The sequence below is a fragment of the Vicugna pacos genome, chromosome 16 (genome assembly GCF_048564905.1).
Source record: "Vicugna pacos chromosome 16, VicPac4, whole genome shotgun sequence".
NCBI classification, from domain to species: domain Eukaryota; kingdom Metazoa; phylum Chordata; class Mammalia; order Artiodactyla; family Camelidae; genus Vicugna; species Vicugna pacos.
In genome coordinates this window covers 42136050-42158937 of record NC_133002.1, presented here as the reverse complement: position 1 = coordinate 42158937, position 22888 = coordinate 42136050, and the positions used below count along the sequence as shown (strand labels likewise).

General features: G+C 51.4%; 1 protein-coding gene across 9 annotated transcripts in view; it reads left to right on the top strand.

The window, feature by feature from the left end:
• Positions 1–22888, top strand: part of LOC102525314 (unconventional myosin-XVIIIa) — a 91386-nt gene continuing 68498 nt past the window's right edge. For 7 of the 9 annotated variants that reach the window (XM_072939013.1, XM_072939010.1, XM_072939012.1 and 4 more), the window contains exon 1: positions 9857–10936. In XM_072939013.1, the coding sequence (XP_072795114.1) occupies positions 9938–10936 (999 nt within the window). In that variant the 5' untranslated portion in view covers positions 9857–9937. Of the gene's footprint in view, positions 128–9856; positions 10937–22888 lie in introns of those variants that run through there. The other 2 variants (XM_072939004.1, XM_072939005.1) reach the window with 2 other exon arrangements.

The following is a 22888-nucleotide window of genomic DNA, read 5'->3' as shown; positions in this document are numbered from 1 at the left end:
CTCGGCTCGCGCGGCCGCGGGGGGCGGCGCTGCGCTGCGCCGCGCTGCGCTCCAGCCCGGACCGGGCCGGGGCCGCTGGATGCCGCGTCTCCGCTCCTGCTGCCGGCCGGGCGGGCTCCGGCGGCCGGTGAGTGTGGGGCGGCGGGGGAGGCCGCTCGGTGGCGGGCCAGGCCCGGAGTGGTGGGGCGACGGGGTGTGCTCGAGCCGGGAAGGCGGGCGGGCGGCGGGGCCCGCCGGCTCCTCCTCCTCCCCTGTCCCCTGGAAGCGGCGGCCCGTACTCCCGGCTCCGGTCCCTGGCCCCACCGCGCAGCTCGCCGCCCGGAACGCGGGGCCAACCGGGACTGCGGGTGGGAGGGCGAGCTCCGGCCCCTTTTGCCAGCTTGAGGGGCGCGGGGAGGCCGGGCAGGGTAGCCTTCAGTTTGAGGCTTTGAGGGCTCGCGGGAGCCCAGGTGGCCCCGAACTGCGGGGTGGAGGCTGCAGCCTGGGGGGTAGGGGACTTCTCGGGGCGAGGCCCAGGCCCCCCAGACAGACCGACCGACCGAAGCCCTGAGGGAGGCGGCGGGGAAGGCGAGCACCTCCTCCGAGCCCTTTATCCCTCCCAGCGGCCTTCACCCTTTCACTGCCAGGCCGACAGCGGGCTCCTCTCAAAGGAGCAGCTGCCAGACAGCTGGCAAAACAATGGAGACCCCGCTTTCCCGGGCCTCCTCCCCTTGGGACAGAAGAGGGGGGTGGGGAGGTGAACGGTAGGCTTTGGGGATTAGGGAGTGCAGGCTGTCCCCTGCGACTGGCTGCTCACCTCACCTTTCCCTGCCAAGGGGTGGGGTTCGTGTGGGAAGGTCGGACAGCCTGCCCCAGGCCTCTGGGAGAGACTGCCCTGACGCCCCGCCCTGCGAACCTGTCATGCCAGTTGTTTCGCCAATGGGACGGGGAGGTGGTAAGGTTCGCTGCCCTCCACCCCCGTGTTGGGGTGCTACTGGTACCAAGCCTGGTGAGGAGTGGGTCATGTTCCTGGCTGAGATAAGGCCTGCAGGGACACACCACACATTGGAGCTTTGTTTGGGGGTGGGGGTGGGGTGGGGGAATGGGGGTGTCACCCTGTTGCAAGGCACATGTGTCCTGCTGATTAGCTGGAAAGGCTGCCCGCCAGAATGAGCTGGGGGTGGGGTGGGGTGGGGAGGGGGAGGATGGGGGAGGCTGCCAGTTGGTTTTTTGAACGGTACTCCCTTTGCCTGGTCACTTGGCCAACCGGGCATGTGTTTGGCAGTGTCCTCGTGCTTTGTGTTTGTGTAGGGAGGCCTGGGACGATGCTTCCTGGGAGGAGCTTTCCTGCCTACGACCTTTTTGCCCTCAGATGGTCCACCCAGGTTATGGAATTGGATTCCTTTCCCCCTTCACTGGCCAATGATTTTTGTGGGTTCGTTTTGCCTTTTGGAGTGCCTGGCATGTCTGTGGCTGAGGAGGCCTGGTAAATCCCCCCATGGAGAGTGAACTGTGACGAGTGTGTATGCACGGGGGCCATGCTGGAAGCCAAAGAAGGTCATCCAAGCGATTAAGAGCAAGATCACCTTAGCCAGACATTGAATCTAGAGGTTGAAGCTGCCTTCCCACATGCTTACCAGGTCTGGAGCCCTTTTCCTGGGCAGATTGGTATCCTGTTGTCATGGCAGTGGGCCCAGCCTTGCGTCATGTTCCCCACCCTATTAGTTCAGGGGCTACTTTCTATTTGGGGATATTGAAAGTTGCTCTCCTGAGGTCTCTGGCTTCCGGACAGACCTCCCTGGCTCTTTGTCAGTGACCTGCCACCTCCTCAGCTTCCCCTCTGTCCTTTTGTGATGAGAACTTTCCAGGAAACATCCTCCTGGTTGCTGGACATGACTGGTTATATATAGCTTCGGGTGGAGGTGTGCTTGTCCATTTGGGGTTGGAAACATTGGAGTCGGGGCTTCAATTCCAGGAAGATGATGGGGGAAACTATTGTATTGGGGATTAGGGGAATGAGAAGCGTCACAGATGTGAGGGAGGGGTAGAATGCTGATGGTCACTTCCTGTGGGAGCTTTGAGCTTTGAACAGTTGATGACCTGGTGCCCGGCAGCTCTGAGGATCTAGTTTGTTTACTCTCTCCTGGCCTGGCTCAGCTTCCTCCCATGCCCCAGGCTCTCCTGAGAAGCCCTCAGGTGGATTGTGCCCTTCCTGACTCCTGCCTGGTCCCTCAACGTCACTGCCTGGCAGTCTGGACAGTCAGCCTGTTGCCTGGAGCTCCCGTCACCGGCCTAGCTGGAGGCTGCTCACTGAGGGTTGCATGTGTCTTCAGAAGTTGGGCCTGAAAACTCTGGGGTTCCCCAGAGACAGGTACCTGAAGGTGAACTGGGAGAGGCAGAACTGGGGCTTATGTGAAAGGAAGAATCCACCCTATTCGGGTGGAGCAGAGAGTTGTTGGATCTCAGGAAGCCTTAACCTGGACGTGGTCTGTCCCCTGTCCCCAGGGCAGGAGGGCTGTTCTTACTCCTTCTCAACCAGAGGTCTGTCCCCAGTCAGACCTCCCTCATCTGGAGTGGACATCACAGACTGGAGCCAGAACATCCATGTAAGCAGTGTCCTGATGGTGGCCCTGGGCCCCAGGCCTCTCCTGGGCGTGGTGGGTAAAGCTGAGGCACTCTGGCTTGAGGTAGCTGAAAGGTTTGAGGGGACAGGAGGGCCCAGCCCACCCTGTGCTATGATTAACAGGTTTCCCAGGACTTGGGTTGGGGGCTTGATAGAGCTTTTAAGTTCTGCTTTGGCTCAGGCCCATGGGTATTTAAGATCTGCTTACTGCATCTCACCTCCCCATCACCATTTTCTGAGGCAGCCTGAATTAGGGGGTAGGGTGGTGCAGTGGCAAGAGCTGAACTGGGAGGGGTGGGGAGCAGACATGGAAAGCCTCCACTCTCCCTGCCCCCACTTTCCTGCCCTTTCTCTTGAGGTAGGAATTGTGTGGCTTGTAAATTATCCACATTCCCTTGACAATTCAAATAGTTTACAGTCAGGCAGCAGTTTAAATTGTGGACTGACGATTTTACAGGGCCCAGGGCCCTTTCTCTCAGCCAAGTACTTTATCACTTACAAGGAATTATTTTTATTATTTTCTGGTATTCAGAGATGTTGGATGCTGGGCTCTAGGTCACACAGCAAATCAGAGGGAGAGTGGGATTAGAACCTGCAGTTTGTGGCTGAGCAGAATACTTCTCTAGCAAAGGCAAGGGCCTGGAACCAAATCTGAAGTCTCAGGCCCATGGAGATGCTAGAGTTGGAATAGCTAAGACCCAGAGTGGGGACGGAACTTGCTCAAGGTCACACACAAGGTGGGGTGTAGGGGGGTGGGCAGTGTTAGCTGAGCTCAGAGCCCAGCGGGCTGCGGCAGGCCCCGTAGGGGGCCGAGGAGGTACACCTGGAAGAGCCACCGGGGACCTGGCGGGGTGGCTGGCACCTCTCCCGCTCTCTCGTCTCCCGGGGCCTTCGGGATTGCTGCGTTCCAGGGGAGACGGTATCGTAGCGGAGGCGCCGCAGGGCTGCAGCTGCGCCGGCCCGGCTGCCTGGAGGTGCCGAGGGCCGCTGGGTTCCCGGCGCTGCTGCGAGCAGAGCAGGGAGCGGGCGGGCCGGCTGATGTCATGTGAGAAGCGTGCAGTCGGAGTGAGTGAGCACACCTGGAGCCAGATAAGCTCCGTGTGACCTGGCAGTGAGTCACGGGGCGCTGCGGAGCTCCGCAGGACCGGCGGGGAAGGAGCTCCGCGGCGACAGGCGTCACCCTGCGCCACTCGGGCCAGGCCGGGCCGAGCCAGGTGCCGGGCGAGCACCACTGGGCCGCTCGTGCAGTCGTCTGTGGGGGCCGGTGCCCCGATCGAGGCCTCCGGCCGTAGGAAACAGCCGCTTAGGGAGGTCAGGGGCCAAGCGAGAGAGGCCGGCTCTCTTGGGAAAGTATTTCCTTTGTATTTATTTATGAGTGTGGTCTGGGGGTGGGGGTGCGGCGGACCGACCGTTTTAAGTATCCACCCACAGCAGCCAAGTCTGGGCGCCCTTGTCTTGGGATTCTAACGTTATAGTTTCCATTTCCTGGGGTTTCTACTTTGCCAGCTGCAGGGTGACCCATTTAAATCCGTCCCTACTTAAAGCCACAAGACACCAGTGAGATCTATTTTAACCAAGTCCCCCAAGTCACTGAAACTTTTTCAGGGCTCCAGAGGGCATGCTTTGAACTTGCTACTGGAAACCTGTTCACAGCTTTAATGCAAAATGGATTGCTTACTGCTTTGTCAAACCTTTCTTTTTCTTTTTTAATCTTTAAAATCGCAAAAGTAACATGCTGAAAAAAGGTTTAATCTATAGCAAGTTTACTAGGTAGAAAACTGAAGTGTTACCCCTCTGTTCCTACTCTGCAGAGAAAACCGATAAATTTATGTAATGGATCTTTCCAGACTATTTTTTTAAAGCTTGTTATAAATATTTTATATATTATATATTTATAGTTTAATATATTGTATGTTACATAAATGAAATTTTATATAAAAATATTAATTTTTTTCCGGTGGGAAATAAAAAACAAGAAGAAAAGTAGAAAAAAAATTATATATAATTTTACTATCTAAAGCCCCTAGGCTTAAATGTACGCACACGTGCACACACACACACACACACACACACATACCCCTACCAGCTAAATATTCTCACGGTAAAAAATTAAAACAATATAGACTAAACACAAGTCTACTTTGGCCCCTCCAAAATCCTTGTCTCTTCCCTAAAGCATACATTTTCCTATGCATATGCAAATATTACACATAATGTACATGTATACATATGCACACATATACATAGTTTTAAAAATTTAATAAAAATTATATACTGTCTGGCTGCTTGCTTTTTTTCACTTAACAATGTAGTACAGAATCTTTCCAGGTCAGTATACACAAATCTACCTCATTCTTTGAAATAACTGTCTAGTTCTATAATTTAGAACAATGCTATTGTAAACAATGCTGCAAAGATTAGCCATGTTTATTGTGTGAATATATCTATAGATGTCTTACAAGTAGAATTGCCCTGTCAAGGAGTGAGACACCCTGCTTCCCATCCGCTGACTCGTGCTATTAGTCTTGTTTTGTTTTTGTTTTTTTTAGTTGAACTGCTAAGTGAACACAGTATATCTCTATTTTATTTCACATGTCTGTGGCTGTTACTGAGGCTGAGTACCTGTTCATGTTTGTTGGCCATTTGCATTTCTGCATCTATGAATTGCCTGTCCTTATCTTGGCAGTAGTTGTATGAGGCCTCTGGGCTTGAGCCAGTGTGATCCAGCTTGGCCATGTGCTCACTGGATTGCCTTCACTTCTTTGAGCTTTACTTCTCATATACAAAGGTCCTGTCCAGCATTAATGTCTAGACTTATTTTAGTCATACTTGTGCTGAGAGTCATTTGTGTATTTTATTATCCTCTCTACCATCCCATTTAGATGGCAAGAATGTGCCTTGCTATTATTGGGTGCCATTCTTGAGGGTTTATTCTGGGCTATATGAAGGGCATATATACATATATTATTTAATTCCCATGCCTTATGTGGTAGATACTATTATTATCTCCATTTAAAAAATGGGAAAATGGAGACACCGAGGCCTTAAACGACTTGTCCAAAATTGCATCACTGTTAACTTGAATTTGTTCCCAGCTTTGTTACCTGACATATGAAGCCTAAACTGTTTCATGAATTTTATCTTTATATCCCTTGCATTTAGTAGGTGCTTGATAAATACATATTTCCCCCAACATTTTATCATAAACACTCAGAAAAGTTAAAGAAGTTTACAGTGAACACCCTTCACCCTCCAGACTCTACAGTGAAAATTTTACTATTCTTGTTTATCACATCATTATCCCTTGATTCAACCATCAAGCCATCTTACCTTTTTTTAAAGCCATCTTACATTTTTGATGCATCTCAAAGTAAGTTGCATACACCAATATATTTTGCCCCCAATACGTTACCATACATATCATCAACAAGAGGTCAGTATTTGTTTACAGTTCTTTTTTGCCTTTGAATGATTACCTCACACAATGAAATGCACAAATCTCATGTGAACTATTTGATGACTATTGACAAATAAAATATGTACATATCTGAGAGTCATAATTACATTTTTAAAAAATATATGTCAACTTAAACGCTTATCAAGGTATGTGGCATGAACATCACCCCAGAAAGTTCCCTCATGCCCTTTTCCACTGCACCCCTACTTCCCAGAGGTAACCACTGTTCTGATTTTTTTTAACCCTAGGTTACTTTTGCCTATACTAGAAATTCATATAAATAGTTATCATACCAGTATGTCAAAGGCTTCTTTTACAGTTACTTAACATAATGTTTTTGAGATTCATCCCTGTTGTGTGTATCAGTAGTTTCCTTTTTATTGCTGGGATAGTGTTCCATCATATGAATATGTAATTTGTTTCTCCTGTTGATGAATTGATACATGTGTATTTGAGCTGAGTGTTCCTTGCCCTCAAAATATCTTCAGTCTTAAAGCAGCTGAGTTGACTGAATCAATGGTACTTCGATTTGGGGGACACCAGGGTCAGGATGATTTAAGTACATACTCTAATTTACAAACATACCTTCCTTGCACTTAAAATTAGAAAAGGCCTCCTAGAGTAGGGTGAGGGGAGAAAGGCAGAGGAGGAGGTCAGAAAAACTGTAAGGCACCTAACACTGGAGAGGGTAAGAGATGAAGGGTGGCAGGTAGAAACTGCAGCCTGGAATGGAGAGTCAGGAGGCAGTGATGTCATTGCTGCTAGAGACTTTGGACCTGAGAACAGGAGATGCTGGAAAGTCCAGGATCTACAGGAAGTTGACAAAGCCCAGATCTCTGGCGAATTGGGAGCTGAGAAGCATAGGAGCAGCTGCAGGTGCCTTGTAGGTCTGACCCTGGGTAGAGGGGGTAGGTTGCAGGTAGCTCTCAACATGTGGAGAGTACAGAGGCCACGACCAGGTCTGGCAACTGTAGAGACAGCAGTGGGGAAGGGGTACCTTGTGAGCTGTGCAGATAACAGTGGCAGGACAGGGGTGATGAGGGAAGGGCTGAAATGGACCCAGCCTCCAAAGGTCCCAGGGTTGGGATGACTTTGGCAGAAAGTTAATAAGTAACCTGTGTCCACAAGAGACTTAGATATTTGGAATTTTAGAGCTAGAAGAGACCTAGATCATCTAGTCCAACCTTGAGCAAAGTGACAGACTCAAGGTCCCCTAGCGATTTATTGGCAGATCCAGGCCTAGATACCAGATCTCCTAACATTTCCTGCCAGCCCTATCCCCCTGTGCTGCTGCTGTGACTGTCTGTTGTTTTTGCCTGTTGCAATGACAGTGAGGGACAAGCTTTGGCCAAGACAGCCCAAAGATTCTAGAATGCTGGGGGCTGTTTTCCATTGATACTCCTCAGATACCTAGCCCCCAGCAGAGAGCCAGGATTGGGTAAGGACTGAAGACTGAGAATTGGAGACCATAAAAGGTGTCTTGATGGGACAGCATTGTAGGCAGTGGGATTCTCTGTGCTGGGCTGAGGCCAAGATACTCGTTTGTTCCCTCCAAGTCCCCTGCATGGGTTTCTTTCTTCATTTTCCCCACAGGTGCCCCTGGAGCCATCTTTTAAACCAGCCTTTTAAGAGAGTGCATGTTGTGATGGCTGAGAGAAGAGGTGAGCAGTGCCCAGCCAAAGATCCCATGTCCTGGCATATGGTCGGTCTGTCCGCACCTCCATCAATGTTTAGGAGGAGAGCAGAGACTCCCCATATTAAAGTAGAGCCCTGAAGAGAGGTGCTTGCTGCCAGGCACTCCACCTCCCCAAATCAGTCCAAACTCAGCTGGCCAAGGCTGTCCCTGGCTTTGCACACTTCTTGGGCCCTAGATTTCCTGTCTTCTACTCCCAGGTACTGTGCATGGAGCATTTAGAACCAAAACATTCAGAGGGAACTTTGTTTTACCATGTAGAAACTGAGGCCAGAGTAGGAGGGGGCACCTGCTAGGTCCACAGGGAGCAGGTGACTGGGCCAGATTTCCCACCTCTTTGGTGATGCTCTACAACTCAGGATTTCTCTAGAATTCGCACTGTCCAATCTGATATCCACAAGTCACACAGGGCTGTTGAATACTTGAAATGTGGTTAGTCTGAACTGAGATGTGCTCTAAGTGTTAACTACGCACTGAATTTCAAAGATTTAAAGGAAAAGAGAATGTAAAATATCTCAATATTATTAATACAGATTACATGTTGAGATGATAATATTTTGGATGTATTTATATTAAACTATATTGTTAAAGTTAATTTCACCTGTTTCTTTTTATCTTTTTAAATGTGGCTACTAGAAAATTAACAATTACGTATGTGATGTGAATTATGTTTCTTGTGGACAGCACTGCTCTAGAGAGGTTACATTGATCTCTCGGGAACCGCGTGGGTCAAGGTGCTGGGAGGAGGGATGGAAGAGGAATTAGCTGGGGCCCTGGGGCCCTGGGGCCCTTGGGCCCTTGGGTGTTCCTGGCCTTGATGCCTTCTTAGGAGTTGAACCTGTGTTGGGGGGGCCCTTCTCAGTAGAATGGGGAGCCTAGAGTGCCTTGCTTGTTTGTGGGGATGGGGTACACGGAGGGAGGGCCTCTCCAGGGCTTGGCAAGAGGTCATTGCTGCAAAGAGTAAGCTTGTAGGTCCTGTGTCTAGAAGTCAGGGTGGGGGACCTTCATGGAGAAAGGAAAAAAATTACATTTAATTTCTAATTAGGTGGTATGGCCTACTTCTTGTTCCCTGCTGGTTAGAACAAGGCAGGCTCTCTCTATTTCACCCCCACCAGGCTTTTCTCTGTCCTGTCCCCAGTCGGGTGTGCCAAGGGATGGGAGTAGGTCGGTGCCACAAGCACACAAGCCCTGGAACGGGGTTTTTCTCTCAGGCTGCCACAACTTTCTTCCCGAGGCTATATTTAGGCATTGGTCTGGGGAAAAGGATGTGAGTTTTTCAGGATCCTGTTTATCCAGCAGACCCCACCTCTACCCCCACCTCACAACTGTCTGTCCTCTGTTCAGTCTGGAACTTCCCCTTACTTCCCTCCCTGTTTCACTTTGGACTCCCAGGCCCTAGAAAGAAAACAGTATTTGCCACTGAATCCTGCAGTTGCCACTTATTAGCTGTGTGACAAGTAACATATACTTAATTTTCTCAGCCCTGTTTGAAAGTGGAGATAATGATACCTACCTTGCAGGGATGCTGTGAGTTTCAAATGAGATAGTGGGAGTAACGTGCCTGGCATTATGCCTGGCGAGTGGTAGTCGTTAAATAAGTGCTGGTTCTCTGAGGTCTTCTGTCAGACAGTGGCTAAGGCTGCTGTTTTCCAAGCAGGCTTAGGGAAGAGCCCAGGACCTTGTGAGTTCTGTTGCTTGGGGAGGGGATGGTGCTCAGAGCTCCTTTCCTTTTTCCTTTGTGTTTGAATCATAAGTTGGGTTCCTCTTACCAGAAGGTTAGATCTCCCAGATGCCACTGTCAGGCACACCTAAGCCTGGGTCTAACAGGGATTACAGGAAATGAGAGACTTTGGAATTTGGGCTTTTATAACCTTATCAAAACCTCAAGTTTCCTTATTTGTAAAATGGGGGTAGTATTAGACCGACTCATAGCAGCATTATGAGGTTAACTTAACTGGGATAGTATTGTGTAGAGCAAAGCACCGGGCACATAGCTGGTACTCAGTGAGAGATAGCTGCGCTCATTAGTTGGCCACGTCTGGACTGGAGACAGAGGAGGCCCTGCTTGAATAACCTTTCTCTCCCTCTCTGTTTCTCCTTGCAGCAGCAAGGTGGGACACAAAGGCCCCGTGCTAAGCACCTATAATCCTCTGGGGCTGCCACCCCTAGAGCCAGCATTGCCACCATGTTTAACCTAATGAAGAAAGACAAGGACAAAGATGGCGGGCGTAAGGAGAAGAAGGAGAAAAAGGAGAAGAAGGAGCGGATGTCAGCGGCGGAGCTGCGGAGCCTGGAAGAGATGAGCCTGCGACGTGGCTTCTTCAATCTGAACCGCTCCTCCAAGCGTGAATCTAAGACGCGCCTGGAAATCTCCAATCCCATCCCCATCAAAGTGGCCAGCGGCTCTGACCTGCACCTGACCGACATTGACTCCGACAGCAACAGGGGCAGCGTCATCCTGGACTCAGGCCACCTGAGCACAGCCAGCTCCAGTGATGACCTCAAGGGTGAGGAAGGCAGCTTACGCGGCTCCGTGCTGCAGCGGGCAGCCAAGTTTGGCTCCCTGGCTAAGCAGAACTCACAGATGATTGTCAAGCGCTTCTCTTTCTCCCAGCGCAGCCGGGATGAGAGTGCCTCAGAAACCTCCACCCCCTCGGAGCACTCTGCAGCCCCGTCTCCACAGGTGGAGGTGAGGACTCTAGAGGGACAGCTGATGCAACATTCTGGCCCAGGCATCCCTCGACCAGGACCTCGGTCCCGAGTCCCTGAGCTGGTGACTAAAAGGTTCCCGGCTGACCTGCGCTTGCCCCCCGTGGTACCCCCACCACCCCCCGCTCTCCGGGAGCTGGAACTGCAGCGTCGGCCCACAGGGGACTTTGGCTTTTCCCTGCGGCGCACAACCATGCTGGATCGGGGCCCTGAGGGACAGGTCTATCGGAAGGTGGTTCACTTTGCTGAGCCCGGTGCGGGCACCAAGGACCTGGCCCTGGGGCTGGTGCCAGGTGATCGTCTGGTGGAGATTAATGGGCACAACGTGGAGAGCAAGTCCAGGGATGAGATTGTGGAGATGATCCGGCAGTCTGGGGACAGCGTGCGGCTCAAGGTGCAGCCCATCCCAGAGCTCAGTGAGCTGAGCCGGAGCTGGCTGCGGAGTGGCGAGGGACCCCGCAGGGAGCCAGCCCATGTGAGTGTTTACCGGGGCATCCAGGGGCGAGCAGGGGTTGGGGATGTTGGCATCTCCTGTGATTGTACTTGGGAGGATGGTTGGGTAACCAAGAGCTGTTGTCAGGGCCTAGCGAGTGTGGAAGTGGTAAAACCATGCCACTCCTTGGACTCCAGGACAATTTACCTGACCTGTGGGGAGGAGCAACCTCAGCAGGTGTGATATCTGGCGATACAAGCTTCCTGATACTAGGGTAGGTTAGAGGTTTAGGCACCATATTTCCTGAGCCCTAAATTGGGGCATAGAGGCTAACATATGCCACTTCAGGTATGAGAGATGATCTGGACTACTATAAGTCCAGACTGGTATCTGGACTGAAATATAGGATTTCCATTATTTAGATATTGGAGGTGAAAAGAAGATAAATTATTTCAAATCAGGGCTCATGTGGAACATCTGTGATGTGCAACTGCTGTGGTAGCTCCTGGGATGATGACCTCAGGCTTCCTTTTACTCCTGAGTGAGTGAGGAGTTGAAGACCAGGTTAAGGTTGTAGAGATAAACAGGGGTCAGATCATGGAGGACCTTGTAAATAATGGTAAGGGTTTAGATCTTATCCCAGTGAAATGGGATGATTGTAGGGTTTTCAGCAGGGGAGTGACTGGATCTGATTTTTAAAGATCACCTGGGCTCCAAGAGTCTTTATTATCTCCGAGAAGAAGAAAAAGCACAGCCCTGGAAAGGCAACAAGGATCAACCCTACAGAGACAGTATGACTTGACTGTCCCTGAGATCCCAGCTGTTATCCTGCCCACACGAAACAGCCACAGAAGAGGGTGACAGAGGAGCAGAAGAGATTGAGATTAGATGTATGCACATCTCTAAGCAGGACGGAGATCTCTAACGCCAGGGGTCTTTTCATAGAGTGGCTACATATTAGTTTGGAATGTTCTGCCTAGAGACAGTACATGAGGGACAAGTTGGCCTCTGGCCATCCCTTTCTCCCAGCTGGAGGTTTTAGGACTGTCCAGATCTGGTCCCTGCAGCCTGACCACTGCACAGCCTGGCCAGGACCTTTCAGCACTAAGTGACCGGCCAGATGCGTCTAAGTCAGAAGTGGGAGGAAATGCTAAGGAAGCAGGCAGGGTCCTGGTTGTAGCTTTCTCCCGGGGAGGGGAAGTGGATGCTCAGATGGCTATCCAGCCTGGCAGCATCTCGGGCCTGGAGGGCCTGGGAGCAGCAGGGTCAGGCTCTGGCAGGAAGCACTGGAATTGGGTTCCAGATGTTCTTTTACCCTGGAGCTGGTGGGGTCAGGCAGCTTTGCTAGACAGGAAGGGGTTGTGAGTGAGAGCGAGCCTGTCGCGGAGTCCAGGGAAGGACCCGGACTTGTTATTTCCGGAAACGCACATCAAGCACCTACTATGGGTTAGCCACCAGGCTAGACTGAACTCAGGGGACCACAGCTTAGAGGCAGTGGTCTTTATCTCAGAACCAAAGATCATACCATGTTGCCAAGTCTGTCTGCTTCTACCAGGCTACCATTGCTTGTAACAGATGGAATTTTCTTCTTCTTAAAGAATGAATCCCCCTGGGGAATTGTTGCCAGCTCCCTGCTGAACTACAGAGCAGGCCTCCGTGGGGCCCTGGGCCTGGCATCCCAGACGCTGTTTAGTTTTGTCTTTATAGCGCAGGGATCATCCTGGCATCTCAAATTTCCTAGCCACTCTCCCTTCACAGCTAGCTGCTGCTATCCCATCCCTGGGGAAGTGGATGGTTTAGCTTTGGAGGCCCCAGTGGTTTCCACATTACAGCTGGTATCCTTGAAATGCTGACTTATCCTTGCCCCGGTGGGGCAAACCCAGCTGGTACCCAGAGGACTTCTTCCTTCACCTGGGGGACCGGGCAGGGGACATAGTAGAGTGCCTCATCTTCATGAGTCTCTTAGAGCCATCTGACAGGACAATGGGGTTAAGAGAGGCCCCTGGTCTTTTCCTACCTGGAAAGGTGGTAGGGACTCAGGCTACAGCAGAGAGGAGCCGAGTGAGCCCAGCATTGCAGCTTCCTGGGACGGACCCCAGAGCTGGTGTGGGAGTGCTGCAGCCTCTTCTGCGGCTCTCCTCCTCTATCTCCTCCTCTTCCTCCCACTCCTACTTCTGCTCCTTTTCTTGGCAGCAGTTCTAATCCCAGTTTCATGCCAAGAAAAGAGTCTTCCCGCCTCCTCCAGGCTCCTGGGCGGGGTACCCTGACAACTCTAGCCCCACGGGGACAGCTCCTGGCGGCCACCCTGCCCATCAGGCCATCCATCAACTGCGTCCACACATTGCCTGTCCCCAGGGAGCTCTGAGGGAGCTGGCTAGCCATCTGTTCTCTTTCTGCACACAGATGGGGGCCAGGCCCCATGGCTTTTCTCCATGGCCTCTTCAGAAGGCCTCAGGGAGAGACAGCCCCTTGGGTTTCCTTCTCACATGGTGTGTGTCCACAGTGCTTGGCTCACACCTTCTTCATGTATCCCTGTAGCTGCTAGACAGGGTTCCGCTGGGAGCAGGGGTGAACTACTGTAGTAAGATAGACTTGGGGCCTGATAGGAATCACTCAACTGGCCTGTAAGGAGCAGCTCCTCTTCTGCTGTCTGGTCTTCCACTCTCCTGTCTATTAAACAGACATTTGTTGAGCACTTCCTGTGTGTAGGTCCTGGAGTCCAGGAGTGAGCAGCACATAATCCCAGCGCCAAGGAACTCATAGTCTAGTGGAAGAGATGGTCAAATAGCAGACAAGGATAATGCCACTTGAGAAGCTCAATGACAGGGGCCAGGACACGGTCCTAGGGAGCACAGAAGAGGGACTTCTAGTACAGCCTTAGGAATGTGTCAGGGAAAATTGACATCCGGGTGGGAAATGAGTGTCGAGGAGGCAAGAAGAGGAAGAGAAAGGCTGTAAGACATGTCAAGAACCAGAGGTTGAAGAGAATGACACATCTGGGGAATAAGACTGGGAGATAGTGTGGGGGGCAGTATTGAGAGAAGCAGTAGGAGAGGCAAAGGCCAGGTTATGACGGCCCGTGTGAGTTGTGCTAGAGAATGTGAGCTTTAACCTAAGGGTGAGGAAGCAATTTAATTAAGGGTGAGTTGTGCTAGAGAATGTGAGCTTTAACCTAAGGGTGAATGATAGGAACAGGGTTTCGAAAATCTCTCTGGCTGCTTATGGAGAATGCTTTCAGGTGTAGCAAGGATAGCAGTAGTGAGGGAGCTGTTGTAGTGATCTTAGTAGAATGAATGGAGGCCTGAACTCGAGTAGAGGCAGTGGAGATGGAGAGACATATCAGACACAAGCAACAGAGGTAGGCTCTGTAGTCTTTTTAATTTTTTTAATTGAAAGGTAGCTGGTTTACAGTGTTGTGTTAGTTTCTGGTGTACAGCAAAATGATTCAGTTTATATATATATATACATAATTTTCAGATTCTTTTCCATTATAGTTTGTTACAAGATATTGAAAATAGTTCCCTGTGCTACACAGTAGAACTTTGTTGTTTGTCTATTTTATATATAATAGTTGGTATCTGCTAATCCCAAACTCCTAATTTATCCCTCCCCCTTTCCCCTTTGGTAACCATAAGTTTATTTTCTATGTCTATGAGGTCTATGAGTCTGTTTCTGTTTTGCAAATAAGTTCATTTGTATCATTTTCTTTTTAGATTCCACATATAAGTGATATGATATTTGTCTTTCTCTGTCTGACTTACTTCCCATAATATGATCTCTAGGTCCATTCATGTTGCTGCAAATGACATTATTTCACTCTTTAATATCTGAGTAGTATTCCATTGTATATATACCACATCTTCTTTTTCCATTCATCTGTCAGTGGACATTTAGGTTGCTTCCATGTCTTGGCTATTGTAAACAGTGCTACTATGAACACTGGGGTGCATTGTAGTCTTACTGATCAATTGGGGTAGGGGAAGGAGGAAAGAAGGGAGCAAATGTGACTTCCAGGTTTAGGGGAAGATGCTAACTTCTTTCCTTGGCTCCTCAGGGAAAATGTTTTAGGGACATCTGTTTTTGGATTAATTACTCAAGTTTTCTAAAGGCAAAGGGTTCCTTGAGTTGGTGAGATTAGGGGAGGTGTTGGTAAAGATGAGGATCTTAAAACCCCAGCTGGGTCAAAATTCCTTCCTCTGGTTCCATGTGTCTGAGTGGGAAAGTCAATATCCATTAAGAAGGGGTAGGAGCCCAGTGGGAACGAGGCCTGGGAGAGGGGAGAGCCCATCCCGTCCGTTTGTATTCTCAGTGGGCCCTTCATGGGGGCAAATGTGCTGTCTGGGAATGTAGGATGTTTCTGCTGAGCTCAGGAAAGCCCACTTGGCCAAACCCCGGCCGATGTGATTGTCCCCCTGCGACCAAGAACCAGATCAGCTGGCCTGGATGGGAGCCCTACCTACAAAGCACCGCTTCCCTGAGCTTTGGAGGATGTGGTGGAAGGGGAGAGGTTGGGGAGGAAGGCCCACTCCCTCCCAGTCAAGTCTAGTTTCCTGAGCCCCCTGGAGCTTTCAGGCGTTTCCTCTATTGGACCTTGGGGTTTGTACTCAAAGGTTGGAGGGCTGTAAGTTTCCTTAAGTGGTCATCATGTCCATCTAAACCACCTCCACATTCAGGAGAATCTGGAAGAGAGCATATTATAGTGTAAGGAGCATGGACTTCAGATCCAGAGAGACCTGTGTTTGAGTTTTACTGAAGTTACCAAACTTTTCTGAACCTCAGTTTACTTATCCCCTTAAACATTTAATGAAGTCTGTAATGACCAGTACATTCCTGGGCAGGAAGGGATTAAATAGATAAAATATCATCTTTCCTTGAAGAAGCATAGACCTAAGTAAAGAAATGCAGGCAGGCACCATAACTGCTGTCTCAGGGGTCTGCACAGCTATGCAGTGGAGGGAGAAGGGGCAGCAATTTGGAGAGGCCTCCAGGGGGAAGTAACCCTTGATCTCTGTGAACGGGCTCTATTCTATCTTCCCATCCAGAGTTTAAGAAGGCTGAATCACAGTAGGATGCACACCTGACTAACTTAGTACAATTTTCTCTGAGAAGGAGAATAAAGATCAGAGCTAAAGGGAGACTTGTTTTGTATTCTGTGTACCATACTTTGTGGGTCTTTATTTAAGATAAAAAGATGAACGTATTTGTGAATTAGATGATGTCACTTATGTAGACTTGGGCAGGTAGTAAATGCTCCAGAAGCTTGGTACCCTTTCCTCTGCCCAGTCTCTAATGCCATCCAGGAAAGGTATTTTTGCAGCCTCCTTGATCAGTCCATTCTGGTGCTCTTCCATTCTTGCTCCTGCTAAGGTTTTCTTTCCAGTGGGACTCTGGATGCTTTTGTCCAAACTTTCTCTGTAGCTCTGTCCTTAAAGACAGCCAGCTGGAGGGAGAGAGGGGATGCTGAATGCCCTCCTGCTTTTTCCAGCTTTTTAGAGCCTAGTTTCTCAGGCCTGCAGGCGTGGTTATCAATGGCCTTGCAGGAGACTGGCCAGTAGGGTTGCTTGCAGTTGGGAGAAGGCAGGGGCCCCTTTGCTTAGTGGAAGCCCAAGACCCTGAGGCAGAAACAGTATAAGCCTCATCACCCTTGTCCCCAGGACCCCTGGGAGCTGTCGGGAGTAGGGCCTGCAAGATTTCAAGGGGGGACTCGAAATTGTGCTGCTTCCAGTTCTGCCAGGCCAGCTTCTGAGCAGTGAACTTTCCCAGAGACTTCTGGAGGTGGTGGAGCAGCTGGGGACTGCCTGAGCTTAGTGTTCTAGAATGCTTCTGTTCCTAACGTGACTCCAGGAAATTTTTACTTCATTTTGTGCCAAAGCTTTTGGCATTTCTGGCATCAGAGTCTCACTGTATGAGATCCTTGATTTGAAGGCTCAGAGCAGATCCCAAACTATGTCTTTTTGGTAATGAGAGGCTGGTGAGTAGGTATCAAGGGCTTGAGGACTGATGGGTGAAAGACCTTGTGGGAGCATTTTGGGGGGTTATCGATCCTGCATTAGTGGGGTACATGGACCAGCAGGACAGAGTGGTGGACTAAGTCACTTCTGTTCTGCTAGGTCTCCCTCCTGTCTTCAGAGGACCATTCTGCCTTTTTCCAATGAGACATTAGACAAACTACAACCCAAGAGTGCCCTGGCCATCCAGCCCGTAGGTGGTGGGCACAGTGCCCAGGCCACATTGAACTGGGTGGTTACATGTCATGGTCATTGGTTGTTTTTGCAGGTATGGCTTGGATCCCTGGTGCAGGGGCAGGGCCTTGATTGAGGCAGGCTGCTCTGACCCCTTCCGGCCCTGGCCAGAACCCCTCTGGCCCACCCTGATACCCTTGGTCACCTTGTCCTCTTCTCCCTTCTAATCTCTCTTATTTACATTGAAATGGTTCTGGAAAATACCAGATATGCAAAAACCCAGACTGGGGGTGGGTGAGGAGTGGGGCGAAGGGGGGTGTGTGGCGGGTGGGAACACAAGTATTTTAAAAATGCTGCAAATCTCTACAGCATTTCCCAGAAACCACAAGCACGCGTTCTGCCTGCCAGCAGGGCTCCCGCCACCCCACTACACTAAGCTGCTGGATTCTCCTCACTGGAGCCTGGGGTGGGGAGCAGCATCTGTGGGGGTGGGGGGTCGGTGACCAGTTGGCGTGGGGGCTCCCCTGCTGCCTGGGCAGGCTGCCTGGCGCCTCCTTTGTCAGCCCAGGCAGCGGGTATGGATGTGCCCCAGGCATTCGCAGCACAGTGGGCACCCACCATGTCAGACTGGCACTGCCAAGGAGGGCAGTCTTCACGGCCCCCCACTGCCTGCTGTGCAGTTTGGGGAGGGCCCCAGCCCTTGAGTTCCGCGTGGTGTTTGGCAGCAGCTTCTGTTCTGTTAAATACAGGGGACAGTGTCAGCAAAGCTTATTTTTTCAGTTGTTGGATCTAGTTTGGTTGGGAAACTATTTCCTTAGACCTGGGACACCACTCTGGCTCCCTTAATCTCCCGCCATACGTTCCTCAGAACCAGGGCGTGGTGTTCTGCCCTGGCCTGGCTCAGCCCAGCCACTCTGCACAGATTCCGGGGCCGGGAAGACCGTAGGCCGTCTGCCCAGTGTTCTGTATGGCGCCTGGTATGGCGTGTAGCACACACGTGCTCCCTAAGTGGTATTTCATTGATCTGGTAAAGATTCAACCAAGCAGAAATGCCTTGAGGGAAGGGCATGAAAAATAGTCACAGGGACAAGGATCACAGCTGGCGCCCACTCTCCTTCCATTAGACACCATTCTAGATGTTTCATGTGTATTAACTCATTTAATCTTCCCAGCAACCCTCTGAAGTAGGTATTATAATCATCTCAGTTTTGCAAATGAAGAAACTGGATTACAGAGAGGTCTGAATTACAGAGAGTTCAAGGTTAAATTGCCTGTGGTTTCACGTCTACTGAATGACTGGTCAGGATTTGAACTGAAGGCATCAGCTCCTTGTCCTTCACTCCACACAGGAGGGATATGTATGCTCTCCGGGGGGGGGGGGAGGTGGTCTCTGGATTTCCTTACACACCCACTGCCTAGCCCAGGCCTGGGCCTTTTGATTCCTTCTGCCCTGTCACTAGAAGCCTCTTTTCCAGCAGGAAAGGGGGAACCAGGAGAGACTGGCCACTTGTGCTCTGTGGATGGCATGCTGCAGAAGGCGGTGATGGATGCTCTCAGTCTCTCCTGAGGATTAGCCAGAGGAAGTGAGCCCAAGTGGCAGCGGGTAGAATTTAATCTTGAGGGAGCTGGGACAAGTCCTGAAAAGGCAGCTGAGTAGTGGCACTTGCCTTGGCAGCATTCGTGTGTGGCCCCTAGGGTGGTGGAGGGGTGTGCTTTTGCACCTCATATGTCTCCCCTGCTAGATGCCGGAGGCCAAGCATGTTGCCACCTCACCCTTTTGGCCCTTACCGACATCCTGGTACTGACTCTGTAGCACTTGGAGTCGCAGGAACCCTTGAATGTCACCTCTGACCAAGGACAGGTCCCGTTCTGTTGCACCGGGGCTGGACATGTTGTTTCCCAGTGTGTGCTCTGGGAAAAAGGTGAGGGGCACGGCCTGGCTGAGTGCCTAGCAGGTGATGGGTGTGCCACGCAGTTTTTGTTGGCTTCTACCCTGCTGTTCCTTTTGTCTATGATGCTTTTTCCTGCCTACCCTCACATACTCATACACATTGGCCCTGGTCTGAATATCATTTCCTGAGGGAAGCCTTCCCTGTTCCTTCAGACCATGTCTGGTCTGCACCTCATCCTTTTCCTTCATAGCATTCATCAAGACTGTAATTAAATACCGTGCTGGAGCATTTGAGAGCAGTGGATATTTGTTGAGGGGAAGAAGATGGTTCTCTAGTCAGGAACTTCTCATTCTCTCTGTCCAGGTTCCCTCACCTAGCTCAGTTTTGGTTCCTAGAACCCTCTCCGTTGACTGTCCTTGGTGACTTATCTGCGACTTGTCCTTGGTGACTACATTGCGACTCTGTTTCTTGTGTGCCTGCCTGGGCACTCGGCACCCCTCACAGGAGTGGAGGGGAGATGGGCTCTAGACATCCAGGAGCAAGAGCCTGTGGAAGGGGCTCTGCCTCCTGCCCAACCCTGAAGCCCCCAGAAAGGCACCAGGCGGGGATGAGAAGCAGATTTAGGGTCATGTGGAGTCACATAGTGACCGGCCCAGGGGACCTTGGAGGAATGTGCCTGTCTTCCTGGCTGCAGGTCTTGTTGGGGTGGAATATGGCCCTGCGGGGTTCAAGGCTCCTCTTCCCCTCTGCTTTCCCTGGGCTGCCTGTGTACTGGAATGTCGGCAGGCTGGGAATTTTCACAGCAAGGATTTTCCCCAGTCAGAGCGACAGATTCCAGCTGGAGCCTGGGGACAGCTCCTGCATGGGCAGGGCCTGTCAGAGAGGGCAGGGGCATATGCTGGGGCAGCCCCAGCTGCTTGGCTCTTGGGGCCCGACTTAGTTCCCATCCTCTCTGGGAGATGCAGACATCTGTTTCCCCATTGGGCCAGGCCAGGGGAAACCTGGGCTTCTGGAGCACTGGGGCTCGGGAGACGCAGTGGGAGGCCATAGGGACCAGAGACTCCACAGCAGTGAGGCGAGAATGTGGCTGACCAGATCCCACAAGGCCTCACTTCCTCCAGCCAGTACATGAGTCAGGAAGGGAGCTGCCTCAGATTCCATCCTCAGGTGGGGCTGTGCCTGCCAGACCCAGGTTCTCCGGCCTATAGGGGGCACTCAACCTTGGCAGGAGGTAGCACTGCTGAGTTTGTCACCTGTATCTGTCCTCCACTCTCTGGGCCCCACAACACCTCTAGGGCCTAATTCCCTCTTTTAGTGACCTTTCCAGCCCCCATGCCCTTTGCCCTCTGATCTCAGTTATGCTGGCTCCTCCCTCCCATTCCCATTTCTGCAAGAAGCTGACTCACTTCCTCCCTCCCTCCTCCCCCAGTTTCTGTCACTGCCAGGCCCTGTGGCAAGCAGGGTACCCACCGTGGGGGAGAGTTCTCACAGGGCACTTCCTGGAGGGCTCTCTGGCAGCAGGACCATGATGCTACCCCTGGCTCTGGGCAGAAGGGGAGGGCCCTGGCCCTGGGCTATAGGGGGGACCAGGTGGGAATGTCTCAGAGCCTTGACAGTCAGGGCGAGTTGTCAGGAGACCTTGAGGAGCACCTGCTCTATGTCACCCGGTGGGCTTGGTTCTGTGGGGGAGAAAGGCTGAAGATGTCATCCCTGTGATCAGGGAGGCTGTGCTTTCTCTAGAACAGAAGACATCTGCAAAAAGATAGATCTCAGCCCACAGTGGCATGGGCTAGAGGCCAAGCAGTGACAGCACTGTCAGGCAGCATGAGACAGTCATGACTCTCCGTGACACCCAGTTTCACGCCCAGCCCCATCCCATCAAGGGGAAAGTGTCTGGATAGTCCCGTGGAGCCTTCCAGGGACAAGGCGAGGGGAGGGGTCTGATGCAATGTCCTTGTTCCTTCTTCCTGCTGGGGGCCTGCATCCTGCTCCTCCCCACCCCCACCCCACCCCCCTCTTCTGTGGACCAGTTTGCTTGTGGAGCTGACTGCAGAAGCACCGACCTCAGAGCAGTGAAAGGTTTCCTCCCCAGATGGGCTGGCATCTTCTATCTCAGCCTCCCTGGAGCTGTCAGGCTGTGGGAGCCTGGGCACCTGGCACTTCAGGCACAGGGGACCCAGCCTGTCCTGGGCCTGGCACAGCCTTGCGTCCTCCTCCACAGGCAGCCTAGGTTACCTAAAGGACACAGGCAGAGGGCGAGGTCATTTCCCCACTCACTTGGCCACGCATCAAGATCAATAGAGGCGAGAGGCAAACTGGGCACAGCGCCTGAGAAGCCTGGGGGGACTGCTGTGGGCTCTCTTCCTGGAATCAAGTGACCAGCAAACATCCTTATTCCCCTTAGCACTTGGCTTTGCCTGGCAGAGCCCCCATTGCTCAGGCAGCCTGCAGTGATCCTGATTCTGGCTTCAGGATTTCTGGACAATGACAGGAGTTTCTTGTTTAGGTGAGGTTCAGGCAGGAATGAGGCTTAGGCTTGGAGAAGGTGAGGGATACCAGCTTGAACACTTTGCTTGGTAAAATGCCCTCGTGCTCCCTCATGGGGAGGTGAACCACCCTGCCCAGGCACTCTGATGCCCGTCTGCATTCCTCTCCTAGGAATTGTTTCCTGCCCCCATCCGTCATTACTTGGCCCTGACCTGGGGAGCCGAACCAGGCTCTGTGATGGGACACGCAGCTTGGAAATAGCTTGTGCGCATGTACACGTGCGCGCACACACACACACGCACACACACCACAATTTAGTCCAGGGTGTCCTTTTTACCTAGACCCTTCCAAAGCATTTCTGCCATCAGCTTCCAGTCCTAACCAGCCTTCACCTTCTCTGTGCAGAGGAAGGCTGGTCTCAAACCAGACCTGGTCTCAAACCCAGGTCTCAAAAGATTGTTTCCTGGGCAGAAGAAGGCACAGTTTTCCTGTTTTTATCAGAGTCCTGGGTTCCCCACTCAGCCCCTGTGTTTTCCTTAGACCACTGGTTTTGAGGTCTCTCTTTGTGCCTCTGAAAGAGGAGCCCCTGCTATATAAAGGGTCCCTGACCCCCACCCTCTTCAAAATTCCCAAACTGCAGCTCTTACTGTTGCTATAGAAACAGATGCTTAGCAAATATGAAGTTGGAGGGCTGGTTTTGGTTGTAGGAACTACTTTCAGCTTATTTGGGGGAGGAGAAAAGAGGAAGAAGGCAGCATAGGCGGAAGCGCCCACAAGTCGGGAGCTGCGTGTAATCGTGTATGTATTGTTAATACATTGGTATGTGTTGGGCACGGCCTGGGCTCTGGAACCAGGCTGCCTGGGCTTGACTCCTGGCTCTGCTGCTTACTAGCTGGGTGACCTTGGACAAATTAATTTCTCTGTGCCTCGTTTTCCTCACCTGTAAAATAAGAATAATAGTACTTTCCTGGTAAGGTTGTTTTGAGGGTTAATGAATCAATACATACAAGTTACTTAGAATGGTGTCATCATCATCGATCTGTCTTTGACGCTTCGGAAGCATGGGCTGCCCGGGGTGCCCGGGAGCCTGCCAGCCGTCAGCCCACAGGAATGCCACAGCTTGTCGATGACTCAGCTCCGTCCATGATGGGGCAGAGAGGGTGGGGTTTGCTCTTCTTAGGATGGTGCTTTTGCCTGAAGGGCCTTCCAGGTGGAGATGGGGAAATAAGGCCCAAACTGGTCCCCAGACTTACTCAGGGCCACATGTTAGCCTCAGAGTGGGATTGCTTGGCCCTGGGCTTTCAATCTAATCTGTAGTTTGATGCCAGTTTTCAAAATTATGCTGCTTTTCCTCTGACTTTCCCCAGTCAAATTCTTGGCTGTTACCAATAGCTTTTGAAGACCAGGCTTCTTTCTACCTACTCGTTTTCCAG